Genomic DNA, 22,104 nt, shown 5'->3' with positions numbered 1-22,104 from the left:
GAAGTACCACTTTACACCTACAAAGATGGTTATTGAAAAGAAAAGAAAAGAAAAAAAGTATTGACAAAGATATGGATAAATTGGAGCCCTCATATACTGCTGGCAGGAATGTAAAATGGTTCAGCTGCTGTGGAAAACAGTTTAGTAGCTCTTCTAAAAGTTAAACATAGAATTACTATACAACCCAGCAATTCACTTCTAGTTGTAACCCAAAAGAACTGAAAACAGGTTCTCAGACAAATACATGTATAGGCATACATGTTCATAGCAGCACTGATTCACAATAGTCAAAGGGTGGAAACAGCACAAACGTCCATCAATGGGTGAATGGATGAACAAATTGTGGTCTATACATATAAAGAATATTATTCAGCCGTAAAAAGAAGTACTGATAGATGCTACAATGTGATAGGTGCTCGAAAACAAGCTAAGTGAAAGAAGCCCAGACACAAAAGGCTACTGTATGATTCTATTTATTTGAAATATCCAGAATAAGTAAGTCCACAAGACAGAATACAGATTGGTAGTTTCCTGAGGATGAGAAGAAACTGCTTAATGGAGAAGGCATATTTTCTTTTGCAGTGATTGAAATGTTTTGGTACTAGATGGAGTTGGTGGTTACACAACATTGTGAATGTACTAAATACCACTGAATTGTTCACTTTAAACAGTTTGGTTTTGTTATGTGAATTTAATCTTAATAATTTTTTTAAAAATCTAGTTTTAAAAACTCTATTTGTAAAGATTTTCAGCATAAGTAATCTATGATAATTATGGCACCCTTTCTAGAATCAGTAGACTCAAGTTTTTAATCTAAAAGAAGAGTATATTTTAGGAAATTAGGCTCTTGGGTGCTTTATAAATATTTATTTTGATCCATCCTCATTGCCAATAAAAGGAATGTTTTTATTCTCAATTAAAGAAAAAATTAAAATTTGTTATACTTATTTAACCACTTGTCATTCACTTCATCACACCTCTGGTTGTGGAAGAGAGAAAACCCATAGAATTCACCCCCTGAGTCATACCTTACACCTCATGAGCATTCAAAACAGACTTTTCAAATACCAGATATTTGCTTGTCTGCCTCTTAAATTCTGTTCTTCTAACTTCCTACTCAACCGCACTCAGCATAGCAGTTCTTCCAAAATGACTCTTTCCAATACCCAACCTCAGGCTGCCTCCTTCTTTGCTCCTCGCATTCTGTTTTCACATCAATCTAGAGAAAACTATAAGAACAAACTCTTTTTGCCAAGACCTGTCTCATTCCCTTACTCTGCTCTCAATCCTATGTTCTTTCAATGTTCCAGCTTCTTCATCAGAAACTGAAATCTGTAGCTGTTGGAAAGGGTGAAAAGTCAATTGGGTGACATCTCCAAAACTCATGGATCTGGTTCTTCAAAAATGGAATCTCCACAGTCACTTTAGAAAGCACTCTGGCAGTCTCTTGATAAGCTAAACATAACCCATCATTTCTACTTCTAGAATTCTTTAGAATTCTTCTAGAATTCTACTTTACCTAAGGGAATTAAAAGCATAGTCCAGACAATTATTTATAGCAGCATTATTCACAGTAGCTCAAAAGTGGAAACAAACCAAGTGTTCATCAATTGATGAATAGTTAAACAAAAATGTTATGTATACATATAATGGAATATTATGCAATCATAAAGCACAATGATGTACTGATTCATGCTACAACATTGATGAACTTTGAAAATATTATGCTAAGTAAAAGAAGTTACATGCATGTATTGAGCAATTCCATTTATAGGATATGTGCACAGAATAGGCAAATATACAGAAAGAAAGTACTTCAGTGGTTGTCAAGGGCTGGGAAAGGGGCAGTGGGGAATAACTGCTAATGGTACAGGGTTTCTTTTGAGAGTAATGAAAAGGTTCTGGAAGTAGACAGTGGTGATAGTTATACAACATTGTGAATAAACCAAAAATCATACACTTTTAAAATAAAAGCTATAGGGAGGGAGATGCAAGAGGGAAGAGATATGGCAACATATGTATATGTGTAACTGATTCACTTTGTTGTAAAGCAGAAGCTAGCACACCATTGTAAAGCAATTATACTTCAATAAAGATGTTTAAAAACAATAAATAAATAAATAAAAGCTAAACTATAAAATACCTGGAATTGCCAATTGTTTATTTTTTAGTCCTCTTGCTATCTTAGCCATCTGGCGGCTGTGAATGGATTCAGACAGAAGTCAAGGCAGATTCTGAGGAGGTTAGGAGATTCTGCCGGGATTCCCACCACTGCTTTGTAGAGCCTTCCTCTAGAAAGGCACTATGATCTGGATTCAGATCCAGATGCGGCTTTAAGCAACTTGGTTGCCTGTTCTAAGCCCCTGCCTCGTTATTTGTAAAATGGAGGAAAAAATATTTAACTCACTGTATATTATGAGGATGAAACAATAATATATTCAGAGAGTTTTGCTTTTAGTAGGCATTAATAAATGGTAGCTATCTCAATTATCTTAGAGGACTTGCTCCTCAAATATTTTCTACATTGGTTGCCTATAACTAAGCCAATATATGAATCGCAGGTGAAAATGTGAAAAAGCAATCACCTCATCGGGTGGTTGGTATAACGTGCTACCCACTGAAATGAATGGCTTTACGCTTTCATCCATGTGCTGAGTCGAACGTTGCCCTGAAATTATAATTTATACTTGATTGTTTTCATTAATGTCAACTGTCCTAAATGATACATTTATGTAGGACAACTGTCCAGAAAAACATTAGATGCAAATTGCTGCTTAATAAATCAAAGCCAAATTTAAGATATTCAGTGAGTTGCCTTTTTTGCTATGCATTATGCCTAGTGTTGAGAGGAAGCGGTGGAGAAAAAGGTCTGACATCCAGACTTGGACTTCTAGAGTTAGCTGATCAGTGTTTATGGAGGAGGATGCTTCTGACCATGCACTAGATTTATGAGAAAGAAAGGGAGAATCTACCTTTCTTCAGCATTCGACAGGGCTCGCAGTTAATACTCTGGTGTGCTCTATGAGGATAAAAAGGTTTTTATTCAAATGGAAGTGAAAACTCAGTCTTTACTTCCTCTGACAGCGTTCCAACAAAGAAACAATTTACTTTTCAGTCAGAAGGAGTCAGGATTAGAACACAGTACCGAGGCCATAGAAGAGTTTCTGAGTTCAGAGATAAATTATTTGGGGTAATTTATTACGAAATGAAATTGTAGAAATTAATTCTCTATGTTTGAAGAATAAAATAGTCAAACAATGGATTGTTTTAAATTAGATAAAATTCTACTTAAAAATATGATAATAGCCTAGAGGGCTTTATAAATTAGCCTTCAGTCTATGATTATATCATTTCAATATCACCAAAAACCTGGGCATATCTTTGCAGTACATCTGATAAAATATGATGTGGCAGCACCAGCCCTGAGCAAGTTTCAGGCAGGGGGCAAGCCTGATAGTAAGACATCATGAATTAAAAAAAAGTGTTCATAACTCCATTTTGCATTTTCAGCATTTTTTAGGATACAGATTTCAAATTTTAAATATTCTAATGGCTGAGGTTACTTCTTTTTACAGAAGCCTTTGAGAAATTGCAATGTTTTAATTGGTTCACATTAAAGACTCTTAGAAGCTTGAGGGAAAAAAGTCTTTCCAGATGAGCAAGAGGTTGGATAAATGTAATGACATATGGTTTGTTTTTTATAGTCACAATATGCGAAAAATAGAAGCATAACACATGTATTCAATGATATATATGTATTTATACATATAAATATATATTCTGATTATAAATTATGAGATATGATTATTTTGTATCAATGTGATTTTGTTTTCTTTCTCTTTCTTGTTCCCTTTATGAATAAAAATAACAACTGAAACTTAGAACAATTTTAAACATCTCATTATACCAGGGATCTAGCAAGAGATAAAATCAACATATGCAAAGCCATGATGCCGCACGGTCCCCTTCTCAGACTTGTGAGCTGGGCTGTCTACGGGGTCTCAGAGCCTCAGGGTGGGAAAACTGTCCGCTGATCTTATTATGGAATTTCCCCTCACCCAGCAGGTTTCTTTGGAATCATTCCAGATGAAAGGGTCATGACCTGTTTCTTAAATATCTCTCAGGAAAAAATCTATCTCACATCCTCTGGCAAACTCAGAACTCGCCTTGGATGTTCTTCTTTTATTGCCTCTGGACCCCTGTGTTCATCAGGACACTCAGGAGATGTGAAAGGCATCTGATCATTACGTTCTATGTACTCAATTTTTAAAGTTTCAAAGGGTTTTGTTAAATGACTCGCTACTTTTTTTTCTTCCAAGTTAAAAAGAAAAACAAACCTGAGTTAATGTAAACTTTTCTCTCACGTGCTATAGACAATTTTTGGGGGTGGGGAGGGGTGATCTTTTGCAGGCTCGTGGGTTATTTTCAGAAGACCCTTGTTATGGAGAAGAGGAGTAGCATGCATATTGAGAGGATTACCTCCAAGAAACCAAAATGGACCTCCAACTCATCGGGAAAGTGTTAGTGGTCACTGTTAAGTCTTACGTGAGGGCGGAGGCATACCCTAGGGACAGGCCTTGAAAATGATTGAGAAGGAGCTGTGATCACTATTCCACTACCTCTGAATGGTGGTTCTCACACCCTGCCTTCTTGAAGTTTTTTTTCCATTACCCAGGCCTGGCCCTGTGCTACCAATTTACCTCCAAGCTTTGTTGCCCCCATGTGTCTCTGAACTTCATTTACGTTACCTAACTCATCCTTGGTAACTGAAGGGTCAAACTCTTTAGCTTCCAGAGTAACTGATTAATTGGTGCTAATGGCCCACCCACACATTTATTTTATTATAGCTTGAATTTAACTTTTTAGTTTGGAAAATTTCAAACGTGTCTAAAGTAAGTAGAATCACATAATAAAACCTCATTGTAATAACTCATCAGTCAATTTCAACGACTATCAATATTCTGCCATGCTTCTCCATACCACTTTAAATTTTACTATTTTTTTCTTTTAGTTAAAATTTACATAAATTGAAATCACAAATCTTAGCTGCACTATTTTGACAACTGGACATGCCTTGGTAAAACACACCCCTTTCATGATATGGAATATTTCCACCTCCCCAGAAAGTTACCCCCAGACTATCCTCCTCTTCCAAGAGACAACCACAGTTCTGCGTTTTATTTAACCTTAGCTTTGCTTCTGCAACTTCTATGAATGGATTCATACTGTATGCAGTTTTTTGTGTCCACCTTCTTTCACTCAGCATCATATCTGTGAAATTCATCCATATTGCTGCCAATATCTGTTATTGTTCGGTAGGATTCCATTATATGAATTCCATACCGCAATTTGTCTATTTTTTCTTTTGTTGATGGATAGTTTGGTTCTTCCCAGTTTTTAGGTGTTGTAAATAAAGCTGTTGTGAATATTTTTATACATGTCTGTTCATGGATATACGTTTTCATTTCTTTTGGGTAAAACACCTAGAAGTGGAATTACTAGGTCAAAGTGTAGCTGTACAGTTAGCTTTAAAGCTTAAGCTTTCATCCCTTTTTAAATTGCATTTTTAAGCGTTTTGAATAAATAATTAAATGAAATGGTAAAAAATTCCAGACGGCATAACAAATATATATTAAGAAGTATTCTTTGTACTCTGTTCCTGTCTAGCCCACAGCTCCACACTGCCTCCTACAGGTAAGCACTTTTATTAATCTCTTGTGCATTCTTCCAATTTTTTTAAACACAGTGATGAGTAAATAAACATACATTTGTCCCCTTCCCTCTTCTAACACAAAAGGTAACCTACTATATATCCATAATACACCTTCCTATTTTCACCTAACAACACATCTTAGAGACTTTCCATATTGGCGAATAAATAGGTTCCTCATTCTTTTTATAAAAACTGCTCTATCCATGGCGCTTTGGATTGGTTTCAACCTGTTACTACTATACATAGGCTGCAATGAAGAAACTTTTATCTACATCATTACATATATAGGTAGGAATATAGATGGGATAAATTTCCAGAATGGTGTTTTAGCCTTACTAGGCCAAGGGTGATTGATAGGTATTTGTAATTTTGTTAATGTTGCCAAATTGTGCCCCAAACGTGTTGTGACATGTTGTAATCCCATCAGAAATGCATGAGCGTTCCCCTCGACCATAGTCTTGCTACCAGAGTGCACTGTGAACCTGGATCTTTGCCATTCTCAAGCATTTCAACCCAGGTTTCCTGAACAGCTGAGGAAAATAAACGTGCAAAACCCCTGCACCCTATGATCTTGTGAGCTGAGGTCCTAAGCAGAGTCTACTACTTAATTTGTGCGGCCAAGTAAAAAACAAAAATGTGGAGTCCTTGTTCAAAAATTATTAAGAATTTCAAGATGGTGAGAGTAGAACATTAAGCCAAGCACGCGGCCCTGTAAAGAAAGTAAGAGAACTTTGAGTAGGAACTTATTTCACCTTAAAATCTGATGCACATTTTTGCACTCCACTCCATATAATAGTCATGTTTTAAATTACCTTTATCAAGTCAAATTGACCTTTCAGGAAGGCATATCATAGCTATCACGTGGCCATGCCTCAGGTGCCACCACACAGCCTGATGGGAGAACTCCAGATGACTTCTCCCAGAACTTCCCTGCTCCCAGACAAGCTTTTTAATACTAGTTATATAAATGCAGGGCCACCGCTTTCCCTGCCTCACGTCTAAATAACTGAATAAGTGCGATGATGGGAACTGAAGGCCAAGTGGATGTTGATGTTGGGACAGTCATTGCAAGAAGATCCACTAGTCCAAGTTGCACTTGTTGTTTGTCTTAATTTCTGACGACACCATGCCTGTTAGGGAGCCTGATTTCCCCTTCCAAGGGAGGAGAGCAGTGCCTTATTCAGCTTCTGCACTCTCAAAATGCTTATCATTAATGGTATTGGGCACCCTCAAGAATCAGTGTTGTCGGGCTGGAGATGATGCTAGAGGAAATTTCCTGAAAAAACTCGAGATAGTCACTGCTGAAATAATAGAAAGCAAGTGGAGTGGAGGGAAAAAAAGAAGTTTTTTCGTGATATGTTGGGAGAGGGCATTTACTGAGATGCCAGGCACCATGTAAACGCCCTTATATATGTCATTGCAGAGCCCCCTTCTTCAGGCTGCTCCCACAAACAAGTAGCATCTGCAAAGGAAAGAGAGACAGACAGACTGACAGAGGCAGAGAAAGAGGGGAAGAAACATCTACTCAAATAGGCAAAGGGGAAAAAATAGAACTGAATGCCAAACAATTTAATAAAAATATAGCCAATATACTCATGAGGATTGAGGCCAGAGAGAAGAACAATTTGATCATATAGTAAACTAATCCACACTTTCAAATCATTACAGCATGCGTTAATTGTTAATCCAGACAGCCCCGAGGTGTGCCACAGTTCTCTGCTCTTTCACCCCCTCTGCTGGTGAAAGCCGTCCTCAGGTCAAAACACGAGCAAGCACGGGGAGAAGGTGAAGAAAATGAGATATGTATTTTACACAGTTGTGCTTCTCAAACTTTAATATACATATGAATTGCCTGGGAATCTTGGTAAAATGCAAATTACTTACTAAGTCTGGGCTTGGGCCTGAGAGTCTGCATTTCTGGCAAACTCCCAAGTGGTGCTGGTCCTTGGACCACACTTCGAATAGCAAGGCTAACATTAATGATATACCATCAGTAATCACCAGCACAAATACTTCTTCCTGAGGTCCCCCAGTTTCACAGAGAACTGATCTCTATGGCCTTTAAATAGCTCTACATCCAACAGTGGGTCCAATCCACAAAGTGAACAGTTTAAATTCATTGGGAATGTTTCTACAGTTATCACAAGGATTTACTTCTGTACAAGTTTCACCATGCAGTCGATTATATTAGAATATTGGAATCTAGTTAACACATGTTGCAATGATTTGGTCAAATGAAAACAAATTTTTATTTTAGAAGAGTCATTTAACCAACACTCTCATTTCCAAACAGGAAGCTGAGGCATAAAGAGAGTATGTGACTTGACTGAGGCCACACAGCTTGTTTATAGCAGCCAAACTAAAATCTAATTACACCAACACTGTCGTCATGCTGTCTGTCCAGATCATTTCCCATTTTTCTCTTTCTCTAAGGTGACCAGACTCATATCTGCTAAATCCCATAGGTCACTGAAGTCCTAAGTGGCAGATCACAAAGCTCAGTAAATATGACAGTATACATAGTAACTCATTCTTTTGTAAATCAGTGTCCAACTCTCTTATCAGCAGAGTTAGCCTTTAAATATCCATTAGAAGGAAAAAGAAATACTAGACCCTGTCTTATTAGCATCACCTATCTTGGATGTTTAATCCTCACTTTGCTTTATCCTTTCTTCCTGAATCCCATTTTTAACAACAGGACACATTAGGTCTTAACTGATATTCTTTAAACTTCCCCACCAAAATAATACAGTAAGAAATACAGTAATTAATACAAATTGATTTCGTATAGTGTAGATGAGAAGATTCTTAATAAGTATGTTTTGAGTGAGTGATTTATTATTTGGGTAGATGAAAAGATGAATAGATTATTATACTAAGATAAATTCATCATAACTAAATAGCAAAGAGGGGCTTATAAGACCCTCGAATAAGGCTATGCTCAAAGTGGGTTGGCCACGGACTATGTAATTTCACGTTCTTTTGTCTGCAGCATAAAAATTCACTTTAGAGTACTTAAGTGATTTTCATGCCTGATCAAGAGTGAAAGGTGAATCTCCAAGCTGCCCTTTCCATCATTCTCAGCAAAAAAAAAAAAAAGACAAGAGTAAATAAAAAGTTTCCTGGTCTCTGACTTCCCACCCAATATAAACGTAGAATGCAGATGAGCAAAGTGAGTGAGCGAGTGAAATTGTTTGTAACAAAAACCCATTATTCACAGATGAAAAATTTATATTGTCAGCGTAATATCTGTGAGGCTAAACAACACTGGAGAGGATATAAAAGCAATGCGCTTCGGTGCAGAACTACAGAGCTCAGGACACCGCACACCAAAGTCCCAAAAAGAGGGCTCGCTCTCTCTGCACCTGCTCTGTCCCACCTCCTGGTGTCAGAAGGTAAGATTAATACTGACAGATTGTAAGACTGAAAATCCTGTTTGGGGTCCAGTTAAGTATTCATAAGGGGGCAAAGTATTATGAATTATAGTGCTGTTTTTTCATCTTATACTTTATTACTATAATACACAGGGCAGAGTTGAGATGAAAAAGTGATATAAGATGCATTTACATAAACTTCAACATACTGTAGCCGCAAAGTGAGTTGAAGAAATAATTCAATGCAAAGATACAAAATAGAAAGATAAACAAAGATTCAAATCAATGCACTTACTACAAGACTTAACTGTTATGAGAACTTCATTGTAAAAATAAGTGGTAACATTTTGAAAAACAAATATTTTTCTTTGGATTTGATAAATGTGTGTACTATTGTGAACAGAAGCAGTCTTTTAAATTCAGCAGAAATGTGTCCATTAGAGAGGTTATAACAGCAATTGCTCCTTACCAATGAAAACATATGGTTTTCCAAAAGAGCAGAATTAACATCATCATTCAAATATTCAAATAAGGCTGATAAGGCTATCAAAAAATCAAAGTCCATGAAATCAGCTCTTTGTAAATAAGACATAGCATATTTTGTGCAGAGAGCAAATATCATCGATTACTGGGAATTCTGTGGATGGAGCTGAGTAAAAGCATAGATTAATAATTACTGACTATGTATTGAGGACCAATAGTAATAAATAAAATATCTAAAATGTTTACATTCAAAAATGAAATTATAGTAAATACCATTAAAAAAGAAAATCAGATGTTCTAAAGTACCTACTTAAGCTCTTAAGGACAAAGAACACTTTTATGAAGATCCTCAATGGGTAAATGAGTACGTGGTATGGTTTCTTTTCCACACACTAATTAACACCTGTGAGAGGAAATGATCTAGCCAGTTTTAAAAGTATTTGGCCTAAAGCACCAATATATTTAGGGATACACTGTATGTCACCTTGCCTAGGTCAAAGATTAATCTTTCTAAAAGACTTTCTATTCAGGAAATACTATTGGTACCATATCTCCTTTTAAATTTGAGTGGAAATGTAAGGTTCTTATAAAACTGCAGATTCTTTCTGTAGGCTGCCTAAAGCAGGGGTGGGGAAGTAATTGGAAAGTCTTCTCTTATTGAATAAGAGTTTGATACCAAAATAACGCAAATATTTGCTTTCTCAAGTCGTGGTATTCAAACAACCTTATTCTTAAATGTTTCACAATTCTGTTGACTTTTACACAATGAATAAATACAATTTTAAAAATCAGTTACTTCTTTCAGTAGAGCTCATTCTGTTGCCTGGAGAGGACTTCGAGCATTCTCTTCTGTATGGTTGTTTCTTCTACCAGCTCTCTCAGGGGCAGAAAACCACCTGCTCCGTATCTGCCTCCAGAGGACATCATAGAAGATACTGTAAAACCGTTAGGGACATTGTGTGGAAGGAATTACAGTTCTCAATTGACTTTCCAACAATGACGTAATCCTAAAGAGAAATGCTTGCTTTAATTTTTAAGTTTCTGAAAGCATAAATTTATCATTAAAAATTATAATCAGAAGACCCTGCCTATATATTTGGCAAGGTTTCCAAAGTTTGCCAACCAGATAAACTGAAGCACAGCAAAATGCCAAATTAGTAATTGAATGTTGATGAATGAAGAAGGATGAATATGTAATGCCTATTGTGTTGCTTTGTCTAACTGACCTCTTAATCGAAAAAGAGTTAATATTTCAAAGGAAAAAAAATATCACGCAGGTATTACAGTCTCCATGTTTTAGTGCCAAAGACAGATAGTAAGTATGGCTAAGATGTTAAAGAAAAGACTGATAGTTTAAAATGACAATATTTATAAAATACTTATTTCAAACCAAATGCCATTTGCTAAAAATACTCATTCAAATATTTTATGGATAAGTATGATCAAACTTGGATTGAAATCCCCACTTCTCAAAGTAAACACGGTCGGTTGAAAGAAGCAGAGGGAAGTTCATGACAAACACTGGACTTGAGGTTTTCATTCAGAAAATAGGGGTGCTTGTCCTGCGGGGACATTCTGGCCACATTCATGTTGGTCCCACCCCCCCCATCCACACTGCATCATGATGTCCTTGGCATCCCATGGCTTCATGAGGCATCTGCTTATGATGCGAGGTATTCTACAACCTGGTCTAGGGTGTCACTAGCAGTGAATGACACGTCCTGGACTCAGTCCAATTATAAAACAACCAGGGGACTTCCAAGACTTCAGAAGCAAGCATTAATTTTCTTTATGACAGTGATCTCTTAGTTTCTTAGTTGTGATTGTTCAAGTTGCCAGAAGCATTAGTTCTTGTTGCAAATTGCTTGTCTTTAAAATGATTTTTTTTCCTTTAATTTAGAACAGGTCAAAGCACCCTAAAATACCTCAAATCTGTTGGCCGCTTTATAATTACAAAGTCTAGACCAAGTTACACTATTTAAAATATAAATGAATAATACATCTGAACCGACAGCTGGTATGCCAAGTTGTAGCCTGAGGCTGCTTTAAGATGGTTGAAATGCAGTATAATGTAAATGCTTGGAAGTGAAGGACTATTAATTGAAAGCCAGACTGATAGTGAAGAGGGTGGCATTACGGATAAGGCGCCATTCAGGCTAACCATATGTAGCATATCATCTACAGTGGGTATTTTCAATGTTTATCGTGGACATTTTTAATTTCAAGTCTGGAAGTGAGCCTTCTAATCATTAACAGAAGTGTCCTACACTAATGAAAAAGCTTCATAGTGCTACACATCTTTTGTATTCTTTCTAGCCACCAAAAAAAAAAAAAAAAGAACTGCAGGAAAAATATAATCTAATATTTAAAATTACTAGAAATATAATCAGAATAAAATTGATGACTAGCTTTTTGTTCTATTTATAATATTTACTTACTCAAAATTGAACTAATTTAGTCTGACTGGTTTAAATATGGTTGAGGGTCTCTATCTTTCCCTTGACTCTGTGTTCCAACAGGCAGCAAAAATGAAAAGCATTTACTTTGTGGCTGGATTGCTTGTAATGCTGGTCCAAGGCAGCTGGCAACGTTCCCTTCAGGACACAGAGGAGAAATCCAGGTATTAAATCTTTCAACTTGAACTAACATAGCACTATGGTTAGAATACAGCCCGAGATAACTGTGATTAGTAAACAGCAATTTACTCAGTAATTTAGAGTAAATACTCTGCACAATTTTCAAATGTTTAAAGTAGCATTGTGATAAAGGCTTTTCTAGAGTACAGATCAGAGTATGTTGTTTCATAACCGAAGGGGTGGGCAATGTTGAAAAATATGTTACATGGGAAATTATAGCTCTTTGAAATCTTCAGCTAATACTCCCCTTTCATTCATTACTCACACGGCAGAGTAGGTCATTTTAATTATTCACACCAACTTTTCCTCTTTTATTCCTTTCTAAAAATTAACACTGTTTCTTACTAATTGTAAAAGTCATACATGTTCATTATAGAAAATATGCCTGTACTGTGTATAAATATATCCCGATCAGTTACAGCTTTGTATTATGTTCTGTCTCTTAGCATTGTATTGTTAGCTTATTTTTATTATATCATTACAAATATCTATTAAGTGTATGGTATTTAATGGCTACATACTATTTCACCTCATAAATACACAATATTTATTTAGCTACTCCTGCTCTATTGAGTACATAAGGGTTCTTCAAATTTTCCCACAAAGAATGCTGCAAATAACATTTCTTCCTACATTTCTTACTATTTTTCTGAGGATTTATTTCTAGTAGTAAAATAATCATGTCAAAGGATCTGAATGAGCTTAAATTTTTTATCTTGCCAACTTGCTTTCCAGAAAAGTCATACACATGCACACTCCCATCAGCATTATAGAAATACTCCTCTCACAATATCCTCCTCGGTATTTAATCCTTGCTAATTTGATAGGTAAAAATAGTATCTCATTTCTATTTTTGAGTTTTAATCATATTGAATATTTCCCCACATAGCCGTGCCAACCAACTGTTGATTACTGGCATGTGGATTATCCACTACACAGTTTCAAATTAGCAAGTGGGCTTTTTCTTGCCTTTCTTCAAATTTTTAATTGTCTTTCCTTCACCATTAGCTACCACATAGCCTGGTAATGGAGCTACTTTTTTATATTAATATATGCGAAACAGAATTCGGAACATAAATCTGCTGCCCCCCAAAAAATGGTTTGGTATTCTTCACTCTTTTAAAATATTCAAGACGTTGCTCTCTTCTGGCATTATTAACATCATTACGAGTAGATGAAATTGTTAAAAAAAGATTTATTTAATCCTATTTCAGAAAAAAGAAGCCAGTTGAAAAATCAATTGCTAGAATTCCAAATCGGAGTGCATTCAACTCTGGTAAAACCATGGGATTCCCATGGCAAATTAAGGTCTTTCTGAACTGCCAACTGAAATACTCAAGGAACCTGCCTTCCAACTTCATGTGGTTCTGTATTTTGTAGAGAAGCTGCTTCTCAAGTGAATCTACTCTTGAGGAGAGATTTAATTGCACCAGTCACTCTTCTTCACAGATCATTCCCAGCTCCCCAGACCGACCCGCTCAATGATCCAGATCAGATGAATGAAGACAAGCGCCACTCGCAGGGCACGTTCACCAGTGACTACAGCAAGTATCTGGACTCCAGGCGTGCCCAGGATTTTGTGCAGTGGTTGATGAACACCAAGAGGAATAAGTAAGAGTCTGAACCTGATCAGAAATTTGCACACAAATGTATTACTTAAATATGTCTAAAATTCCTCCTGACTTTCTTAAGTTATCGTGCATATCAAATAGTGCCCATAAGCTCTTTCAATTTTGATGATTTTCAAGGTTGGTGATGCTATCCTTCCTAATGTGCCTCTGAATGTCCCACCCCTCATCCCTCCAAAGCTCTTACCCACCCTCCAATGGGACATAGAATTTAAATTTTCCCAACTGTGGTCTTAGCAATATTCACTCTCATGCCCATTTTCCTTTAAAATTGAAAGCTGACTTTTATGGACCTGCAAGATTAGAAATCTAATCCCTGGCCAAAAGATAAGAGCAAATTCAACATTCCCTTGTAGGATTCAAACTCATGACTATGATCACAAAGTATCCTCTAGCCAAGTTAGTCATGGTAAGGAATGGAAACAGATGCAGTCTTTTTCTTGTAGAATACAATCCAAGATACACATTTAAAATTACAGCCTAGCTGCACAGCATAGAGAAGAAGGTATATAAGAACACAAGCCTATCGCAAGGCATACATTTTAATGCTGGACTTCCTTTGACAGTTTCGAGGGTTTTTTTTGCTGCATCCAGGCTACTGGACGAAATCAGCCGCAAGCGTTTCACAGGGATGGTGGAATTTCACAATTTCTTTGGAGGGTGACCCACAAGGGGAAGGGAGTTATGCAGACAAAGTAGCTGAAGGAATCTAAAAATCAGGAAAAGGGAATAAATTTGTCTGGATAGAATGGAGAAGGGGGACAGAGAGAAACGAGCCAGCAGGAAGAATAAAAGAGAGCTGTTGACCAAAAATCCTTAAACTGGAGAGTACAGGAAAGATGGCGGTCATGGTCAGAGAAGACACTGAGAGAAGTCCTCGTTAAGGATTACAGATGGGGCCATTGGTGAAATGGGAGAAATCACATATTTGAAAAAATGCAAACAACTGTCTTCATTTCTAGAAAGAGAATGCCACGACTTGGTAAACTAATGTAAAACAATCCTAGCTCCCAGGCAGTTTCTGTTGTGTTTAAGATGAAACCTTCCAGGGCTAATATATGATGGAACAACTGACCATCTATCTGGTCAACCACCTCCACAGAGCACTCTGTACACATTTGAGGGTGATACGGGGTCATCTTCTTAGCTTTCCTCACTGCTAGCCCATCACACATTTCCTTTAATCCAATATCATGTGGTCTTTTGATGACATTTTGAGATGCTCCTTTGCTTTCCCTTGATTCAGTTAACTAACTCTGACCCCGTATGTACTAATGACAAGCTGCTGTTTTGTTTGCAGATAGCATAGCACAGTGGATAGCCCCTATACATTGAGACTGAAGAAAATGCTGCTTTAATAGTCAATGGCACAGATAAGCAGGGCGGGTGAAAATGGGTCACTAGGTGGAGTGAGGGAGCTTAGCCCCCCATAATTTTTATTAGCCCCCCATCAACCTTCACTCCAGATAATTAATGTAGCTTCCAGACAAGTCCTCTACCCACCCTCATCTCTCAAAGCCACACAGAATCCCGAACCCAAAGCTGCCACTGCTTGCTTATAGGTGAGAACCATATTGCTAAAGAGACAGATCTTCAATTTAACTTTCACATTTCTTTCAGGAATAACATTGCCAAACGTCATGATGAATTTGAGAGACATGCTGAAGGGACCTTTACCAGTGATGTAAGTTCTTATCTGGAAGGCCAAGCTGCCAAGGAATTCATTGCTTGGCTGGTGAAAGGCCGAGGAAGGCGAGGGTAAGTCTGTACATTCTTACTTAACTTTTCTTCTTCTTTTTTTTTTTTTTTTTGCTTGATGTGAAAAACTTAGAATACGGTTATCTATATATGGATCTGCATTACAGAAGCCATTAGTATAGTCTCACAGAGTAAAGAAATAACTCCTGTTGGTGGGAGACAATTTACAAAAGTCTCATCTGTTTTATCTCTGTTAGCAAGTATTAATAATAGAGTCAAACAGGTTACTTTTTTATCCCCCATTATAGTTGTATTATAATTAGGGCATTAATTTGCCAATCCAGGACACTTTTGAGAATAAACAGAGTGCTTTTGATAACTACACCAGGAGAATAAGCTTAAACTAGGACTGTCCAGGAAAACTAGGGATAAGGGAAAAGAAGAAATAATGCAGAAAACTTAGTTTCACTTTAAATATTTACATAATTTATGTGTTAGTAAGTATTGAGGTAAAAATGTGATAAAGACTGAAAGGAATTAAACTTAAGACGTTTAATGAAATGACATTCAAAATACAGATATGTGGCAACATCTATATATTTAACAATGTGGCCATTTTTTATGGGACTGTCATAAAGATAACCATTAAATTATCACAGCTGAAAATACGCCCAAGACCTTTAGGTACTTTCTTGGATTTTACCACAACCAAACAGACCCCTGAACCATCCCATTTTCTTGTGACCATTTTGATTGACATTTGAATTATGAGAAGCAGGAAATTCATGTTCCACTCTATTTTTATTTTTAGTGAGACTTTAAAGAGCTGTCGAGGCAAAAGGGAACTAGTATTGTTGCTGATTTTTAAAACATTAACAATCAAATTTACAAAATCAATGGGAAAAGAGTCACTTACACGATCAAATTTACAAAATCAGTGGGAAAATAGTCACTTACACTTGAGACTATTTTACAGTGTTTTAAAGGGATACCAAAAATTCTGCTAAATAAATCAATCGAAGAGAAAATCTGATATAGACTAAGGTTTAATCCCTTAATACTGCACTTGGCAAGGCTGTTTTGATAATCACTAGTTTTACAGGCTAGAATATATTTTTATGAATTATAAACAAATTAATAGGCTCAATAATAACTTCTGTGTTGGCAATACACTAAAATCTTTGAAGCAGCTGGAATATGGAAAAGGCCTTAGTTTCAGGTCCCAGCTCTGCGCTATTCTACCTAATTCCCTTTCTGATATGCAAGTTTCTATGAGGCTTTTTGTGATAGGCCCTCTGTAAATAGAAACATATGGTTTTCTCAGTGATGCTTACACATGTTACCAGTGATAGGCAACCAATAAGCATTTATTTGAAACGTTTAACCAAGTACTGATTTTACCTCTCTTTTTCTCAGTTTCCCAGAGGAAGTCACCATCGTTGAAGAACTCCGCCGCAGACACGCCGATGGCTCTTTCTCTGATGAGATGAACACGGTTCTCGATAATCTTGCCACCCGAGACTTTATAAACTGGTTGCTTCAGACAAAAATTACTGACAGGTGATTTATTTTAGTTCATTCTGAAAACCATCAACACTTTCATAAACATTATCATACTGCTACAGGTTGTTCCTATGTGGGGAGAGAGTCTTTACTCTCTTGGTATATAATCAAAATTATGAATCATTCAAGAGTACATTATTATATTTGTTTTCTGTCATTACAATTTTATCCATTCACTCATTTATTCCAAACACATTTCCTGAGTGTCAATAAGTGACAAGGCATTCGGAACACATTGCAAATTGCTATGTATGTTGAAATTTTGGCACAAAGTAAAATACCAGTATATATGGTATTAAATACTTAATGTAATAAGCATAGCAGTAAAAATTTAAATGCCAAAATTAACCACTTATCTTGGTAGGTTGTAATCGCTTTTTTTATAATTATTCATACACTTTATAATTCTTTTTTTTTAATTAATTAATTTACTTATTTATTTTTGGCTGTGTTGGGTCTTCGTTTCTGTGCGATGGCTTTCTCCAGTTGCGGCGAGCGGGGGCCACTCTTCATCGCGGTGCGCGGGCCTCTCACTGTCGCGGCCTCTCCCGTTGCGGAGCACAGGCTCCAGACGCGCAGGCTCAGTAGTTGTGGCTCACGGGCCTAGCCGCTCCACGGCATGTGGGATCTTCCTGGACCGGGGCACGAACCCGTGTCCCCTGCATTGGCAGGCGGATTCTTAACCACTGTGCCACCAGGGAAGCCCCACTTTATATTTCTTGATAGGGACACTTTAGGATAAGCCATCTTCAAATGTAAATATTTGAAAAGTCCAAAAGACAAAGGGATATATAAGATGAAAAGACATAAATAACTTTGATCAAAATAAATCATTGAATTATTTCCTGGATAAGTTAACTATATCATCTGTGTATTATACTGTTAAGTCATTTTCTCTTTTTTTTTAATCTCCAGGAAGTAAGTGTGTCATTACTCAAGATCATCTTCACAACATCACCTGCCAGCCATGTGGGATGTTTGAAATTTTAAGATCTGTAAATTTAAGAGGTGTATTCTAAAGCCATATTGCTTTGCATGCCAATAAATGAATTTCCTTTTAATATTGTGTAACCAAAAGATCATAAATAAATAAACCATTGTCAAAATAGTGCTAAAATGTCAGCTTTAAAATAAAAAAAATGCAGAATTCTCTTATTTTCTTCTTATTTTGGATGAAGTACCCTAACCTGCTTACACTTAGCAATGAAACTGTTGTTCTATGATATAGTTTGTATATATAAATTACTCCAATCACAACATATCTGCATTATAATAATAGGATAAGGGAAGGACTGGTAGCCGCAGTTGTGAAACTGAAAGAGAACTTTCTTCTTGAAACTTTTGTCATAAAAATGCTCAGCTTTCAATATATAAAAGATAGACTAAATAAAAATGTCAAGCTTCTTCACCATGGTCTGTTTTCTCTCTTCTTTGTGCTCCCACTCCTTCCAAATACCCCTGCTTCCTAAGCTGGTAGCCCATAAGCCAAATCTGATGCCCAGCCATGGTTTCACGTTTTAAGTTGTTACACAGTGCTTTAACGTTTTTAGCCAACATTGAAAAATCAAGGCATTTTACATTAAAATGTTGACTTCTTACATTTCTTGAAAAATTAGGTCCTCAGGAAATATTAGACCCACAAAACAAATGTCTTCTGAAGCTGAGAGCCAGCTGCCGTCTTCTGAATGGTCGCATGCTTTTCAGCTCACTATTGTGCCCCCTACACACACACACACACACACACCTGTGCATGTTATACATTCACAACCAGATAATGTACACAGGTAGCCACTTTCCCCAGTCCACTTTATTTATACATTTTACTTGCCTGGCACCTGCAGGCATTTAAATTTGTCTATCATACCCTATACTCTTATCTCCCTGTCCTGCAGTGTCCAGTATCTTGAGCCAGTCTGATGCTGATTGCCGTGTCAGAGACATTTCTTTGCTGCATAGAGACAGCATTGCCAACTCTCTTTCTCTCTTTTATTATTGAGATATAATAAGCACATAACATTGTGTTTGTTTATGGTGAACATGTCTATTTACATTTATATATTGCCATATGATTACCACCAGAGCTTTAGCTAACTCCTCTGTCAGGTCACACAATTATCATTTCTTTTCTGTAGTGAGAACATTTAAGATCTAGTCTCCTAGCAATTTTGAAGTATGTAATACTGTATTATTGACTATAATCCCCATACTGCCCATTAGATCTCCAGAACTCACTCATCTTCTAGTTGCAAAGGTGTAACCTTTAATAACAACTTCCCCACCCCCTAGGTCCTGATAACCATTGTTTGTTCAAGAGTGTGTTGTTTAGTTTCCACATGCTCGTAAACTTTCCAGCTTTCCTCTTGTTGTTGATTTCTAGTTTCATATCATTGGTATCAGAAAAGACAGTTGGTATGATTTCAATCTTCTTAAATCTACTAAGACTTATTCTGTGACCTGTCATATGACCTATCCTGGAGAATGTTCTATGTGCACTTGAGAAGAATGTGTATTTTGCTGCTGTTGGATGGAATGCTCTATAAATATCTGTTAAGTCCTTTTAGTCTAATATATAGTTCAAGTCTAACATTTCCTTCTTGATTTTCTGTCTAGATGATCTATCCATTGCTGAAAGTAGGATATTGAAGTCCCCTGCTATCATTATATTGTTGTCTATTTCTCCCTTCAGATATGTTAGTATTTGCTTAATATATTCAGCTGTTCCATTGTTGAGTATCTATATTTTTATGATTGTTATATCTTTTTGATAAATTGACCCCTTAATTATTATATAATGACCTTCTTTGTCTCTTGTTACTGTATTGGCTTAAAGTCTATTATAAGTATAGCCACCCCCACTTTATTTTGGTTTCCACTTGCAAGGATTATCTTTTTCCATCCTTTCATTTTGAGCCTATATATGTCCTTAAAGCTGAAGTGAGCCTCCTATAGGCAGCATATGGTTAGGTCTTGTTTTTTTAATCCCTTTATACACTCTGTGACTTTTGGTTGGTGAATTTATTCCATTTACATTTAGAGTAATTATTGATATGTTAGGCCTTATTAATGTCATTTATTAGTTGCTTTTTAGGTGTTTTGTAGTTCCGTTGTTTCTTTTTTCCTCTGTATCTGCTTACCATTTTAAATTAGTGATTTTCCATTTTCTTCTTGTTAAACAAAAAAATTACTTATTAATACAAAAGCACACACAAAGTATAAAGTGATAAGAAATTTAAATATCTAAGTCAGAGCAAACAGGTGGCAATTCAACATCCAGAGTTGACAAATTGCTTGAAAGAAACTGCAACAGATTAGATTCCCCCTGATGAAGAGGGAATCTTCAAAGGTGAACAGGGCCCAAGGTATAATAGCTTTTCAAGTTTCCTCTCCTCACTGAGAATCATGAGAGACACTCCATTCAAGGGGAGGTGTCCAATTTGGTGCTTTTAAGGCAGGTCAAAACCCTCAAAATCTAGAGGATTGAAGGGAAAATGTGTCTCTATTTCTGGATAGGTATCATTTGAGGCAGGAACAGAGCTTTTTCTTTAACAGTGCTTTTGGTCATCTTTGTGGCAGAGAAGTTTGTCTCTGAGGCATCTCTTAGTCTTTACTGGCTTTTTTTGTAGCTCTGTTGACAGTTCCTAAAGACTTTCTGGTGGCTTTAGGTAAGGCTGTTGGAAAATCAAACATTTTGCAAACATGTGATGTTGAAACCCAAGATCTCCCATCTAAAACTTTGACTGAAGTCCTAGACCCCAGCTTCAGTCTCTCCTTAGAAGCCACACGGATGCCTGGTTCTCCATTTTCCTTAATAACAAAGATCAGAGTAGTCATTCTGGATTAAGCAAGACTCAGTCTCTTTTTCTGCTCTGACTGCTTTTCTTGATTTTCCACTCTGATTCCCTTTTCTTTATCTTTTGTGAATCTACTCTAGGTTTTAGTTTTCTGGTTGCCAGGTGGCTTACATAAAACGTCTTATGGAAAAAACAGTTCATTTTAATGTGATAGCCACTTAACTTCAATCACATATGAAAACTCTACACTTCTACTCCCCGACTTTTATATTTTTTATGTCACAAGCTATGTCTTTTTATATTATGTGTTTGTTAACAAATTATGGTAGCTACTCTGCTATAGATGCTTTCTATTGCATTTTCCATTTCATTCATTAGATTCTTCAGCTCCAGAATTTCTGTTTGGTTCTTTTTTATGATTTTTATCTCTGTTAAATTTCTCATTTTGTTCATGTAGTGTTTTCCTGATTTTGTTAAATTGTCTTACTGTGTTTTCTTGTAGCTCATTGAGCTATTTTGAATTCTTCATTGAGTAAATTGCAAAATTCCATGTCTTTGAGTTTGGTAATTGGAGATTATTGTTATCTTTTGATGATGACAAATTTCCTTGATTCTTCATGTTTTTGGAGTTCTGCATTGCTGATTTCACATTTGAAGTAGCAGAATCACCCACAAATCTTTACTAGTTCCCGTCAGGTGAGATACATTGATACTTTGTCCTATTATATCTGGGGTTTCTCTGACCTTGTATGGACACACCAACTCCACAATTCTTGCTCCCTCTTGTGGCAGAATTCTTAAGCTTTTATGCCTTCTCTGGTTCTTACTACTCACCAGGTGAGCTGCTGAAAACCTATCTCTTTTTTCCAAAAAGTAGCACTACAGCTCAAGTTTGTGATTTCTCCCTTGCCCACAGACTTCGGTCTGATTTTCTGAGCACACTCCATTTGCCACCCTTGGGAGCCCACACAAGGAGCCAGCAGAAGAGTGGGGCGAGGTGTGTGTTTAGTAATTGGGGCATTGAGGATGCCTGCAGTTCTGATGGGGGGGATTCTTGCAGGCAGGCTTCCTTTGGAGTCCTGAAAGCAGTCAGCAGGACTCTCTAATGCCCTTTGATATTCTTATCTGCCTCTCTCCTCATCTCCTCTCATCCTCCAGTCATGGATGTCCTCCCCTCAGTACTGTGGGTACCTGCTGGAGAGAAATGGGTTTCTCCAG

At 36.7% G+C, this 22,104-nt stretch overlaps 1 protein-coding gene and 1 pseudogene across 1 annotated transcript; one reads left to right on the top strand and one right to left on the bottom strand.

Annotated features, from left to right (window-relative positions):
- The first annotated feature begins 9,042 nt into the window (after positions 1-9,042).
- On the top strand, positions 9,043-17,096 carry GCG (glucagon). The gene is made up of 5 exons (XM_061200732.1): positions 9,043-9,108; positions 12,090-12,190; positions 13,656-13,817; positions 15,455-15,592; positions 16,949-17,096. The coding sequence occupies exons 2-5, from the start codon at positions 12,099-12,101 to the stop codon at positions 17,094-17,096; spliced, it is 540 nt and encodes a 179-aa protein (XP_061056715.1). The 5' UTR covers positions 9,043-9,108; positions 12,090-12,098.
- Positions 17,097-20,324: 3,228 nt separating this feature from the next.
- Positions 20,325-20,926, bottom strand: LOC133098045 (securin-like; annotated as a pseudogene).
- Positions 20,927-22,104: the final 1,178 nt, after the last annotated feature.

This window comes from Eubalaena glacialis, chromosome 1, assembly GCF_028564815.1.
Source record: "Eubalaena glacialis isolate mEubGla1 chromosome 1, mEubGla1.1.hap2.+ XY, whole genome shotgun sequence".
In the NCBI taxonomy this organism is placed as follows: domain Eukaryota; kingdom Metazoa; phylum Chordata; class Mammalia; order Artiodactyla; family Balaenidae; genus Eubalaena; species Eubalaena glacialis.
The sequence above is the reverse complement of the archived record's forward strand: the minus strand, read 5'-3'. Positions and strand labels throughout refer to the sequence as shown.

Excerpts from the sequence above, each read along its gene's own strand:
- GCG (XM_061200732.1), top strand. The coding sequence starts at position 12,099 with ATGAAAAGCATTTACTTTGTGGCTGGATTGCTTGTAATGCTGGTCCAA. Across the intron at positions 12,191-13,655 it reads GACACAGAGGAGAAATCCAG|ATCATTCCCAGCTCCCCAGA; the intron begins GTATTAAATCTT and ends TCTTCTTCACAG. Across the intron at positions 13,818-15,454 it reads ATGAACACCAAGAGGAATAA|GAATAACATTGCCAAACGTC; the intron begins GTAAGAGTCTGA and ends CATTTCTTTCAG.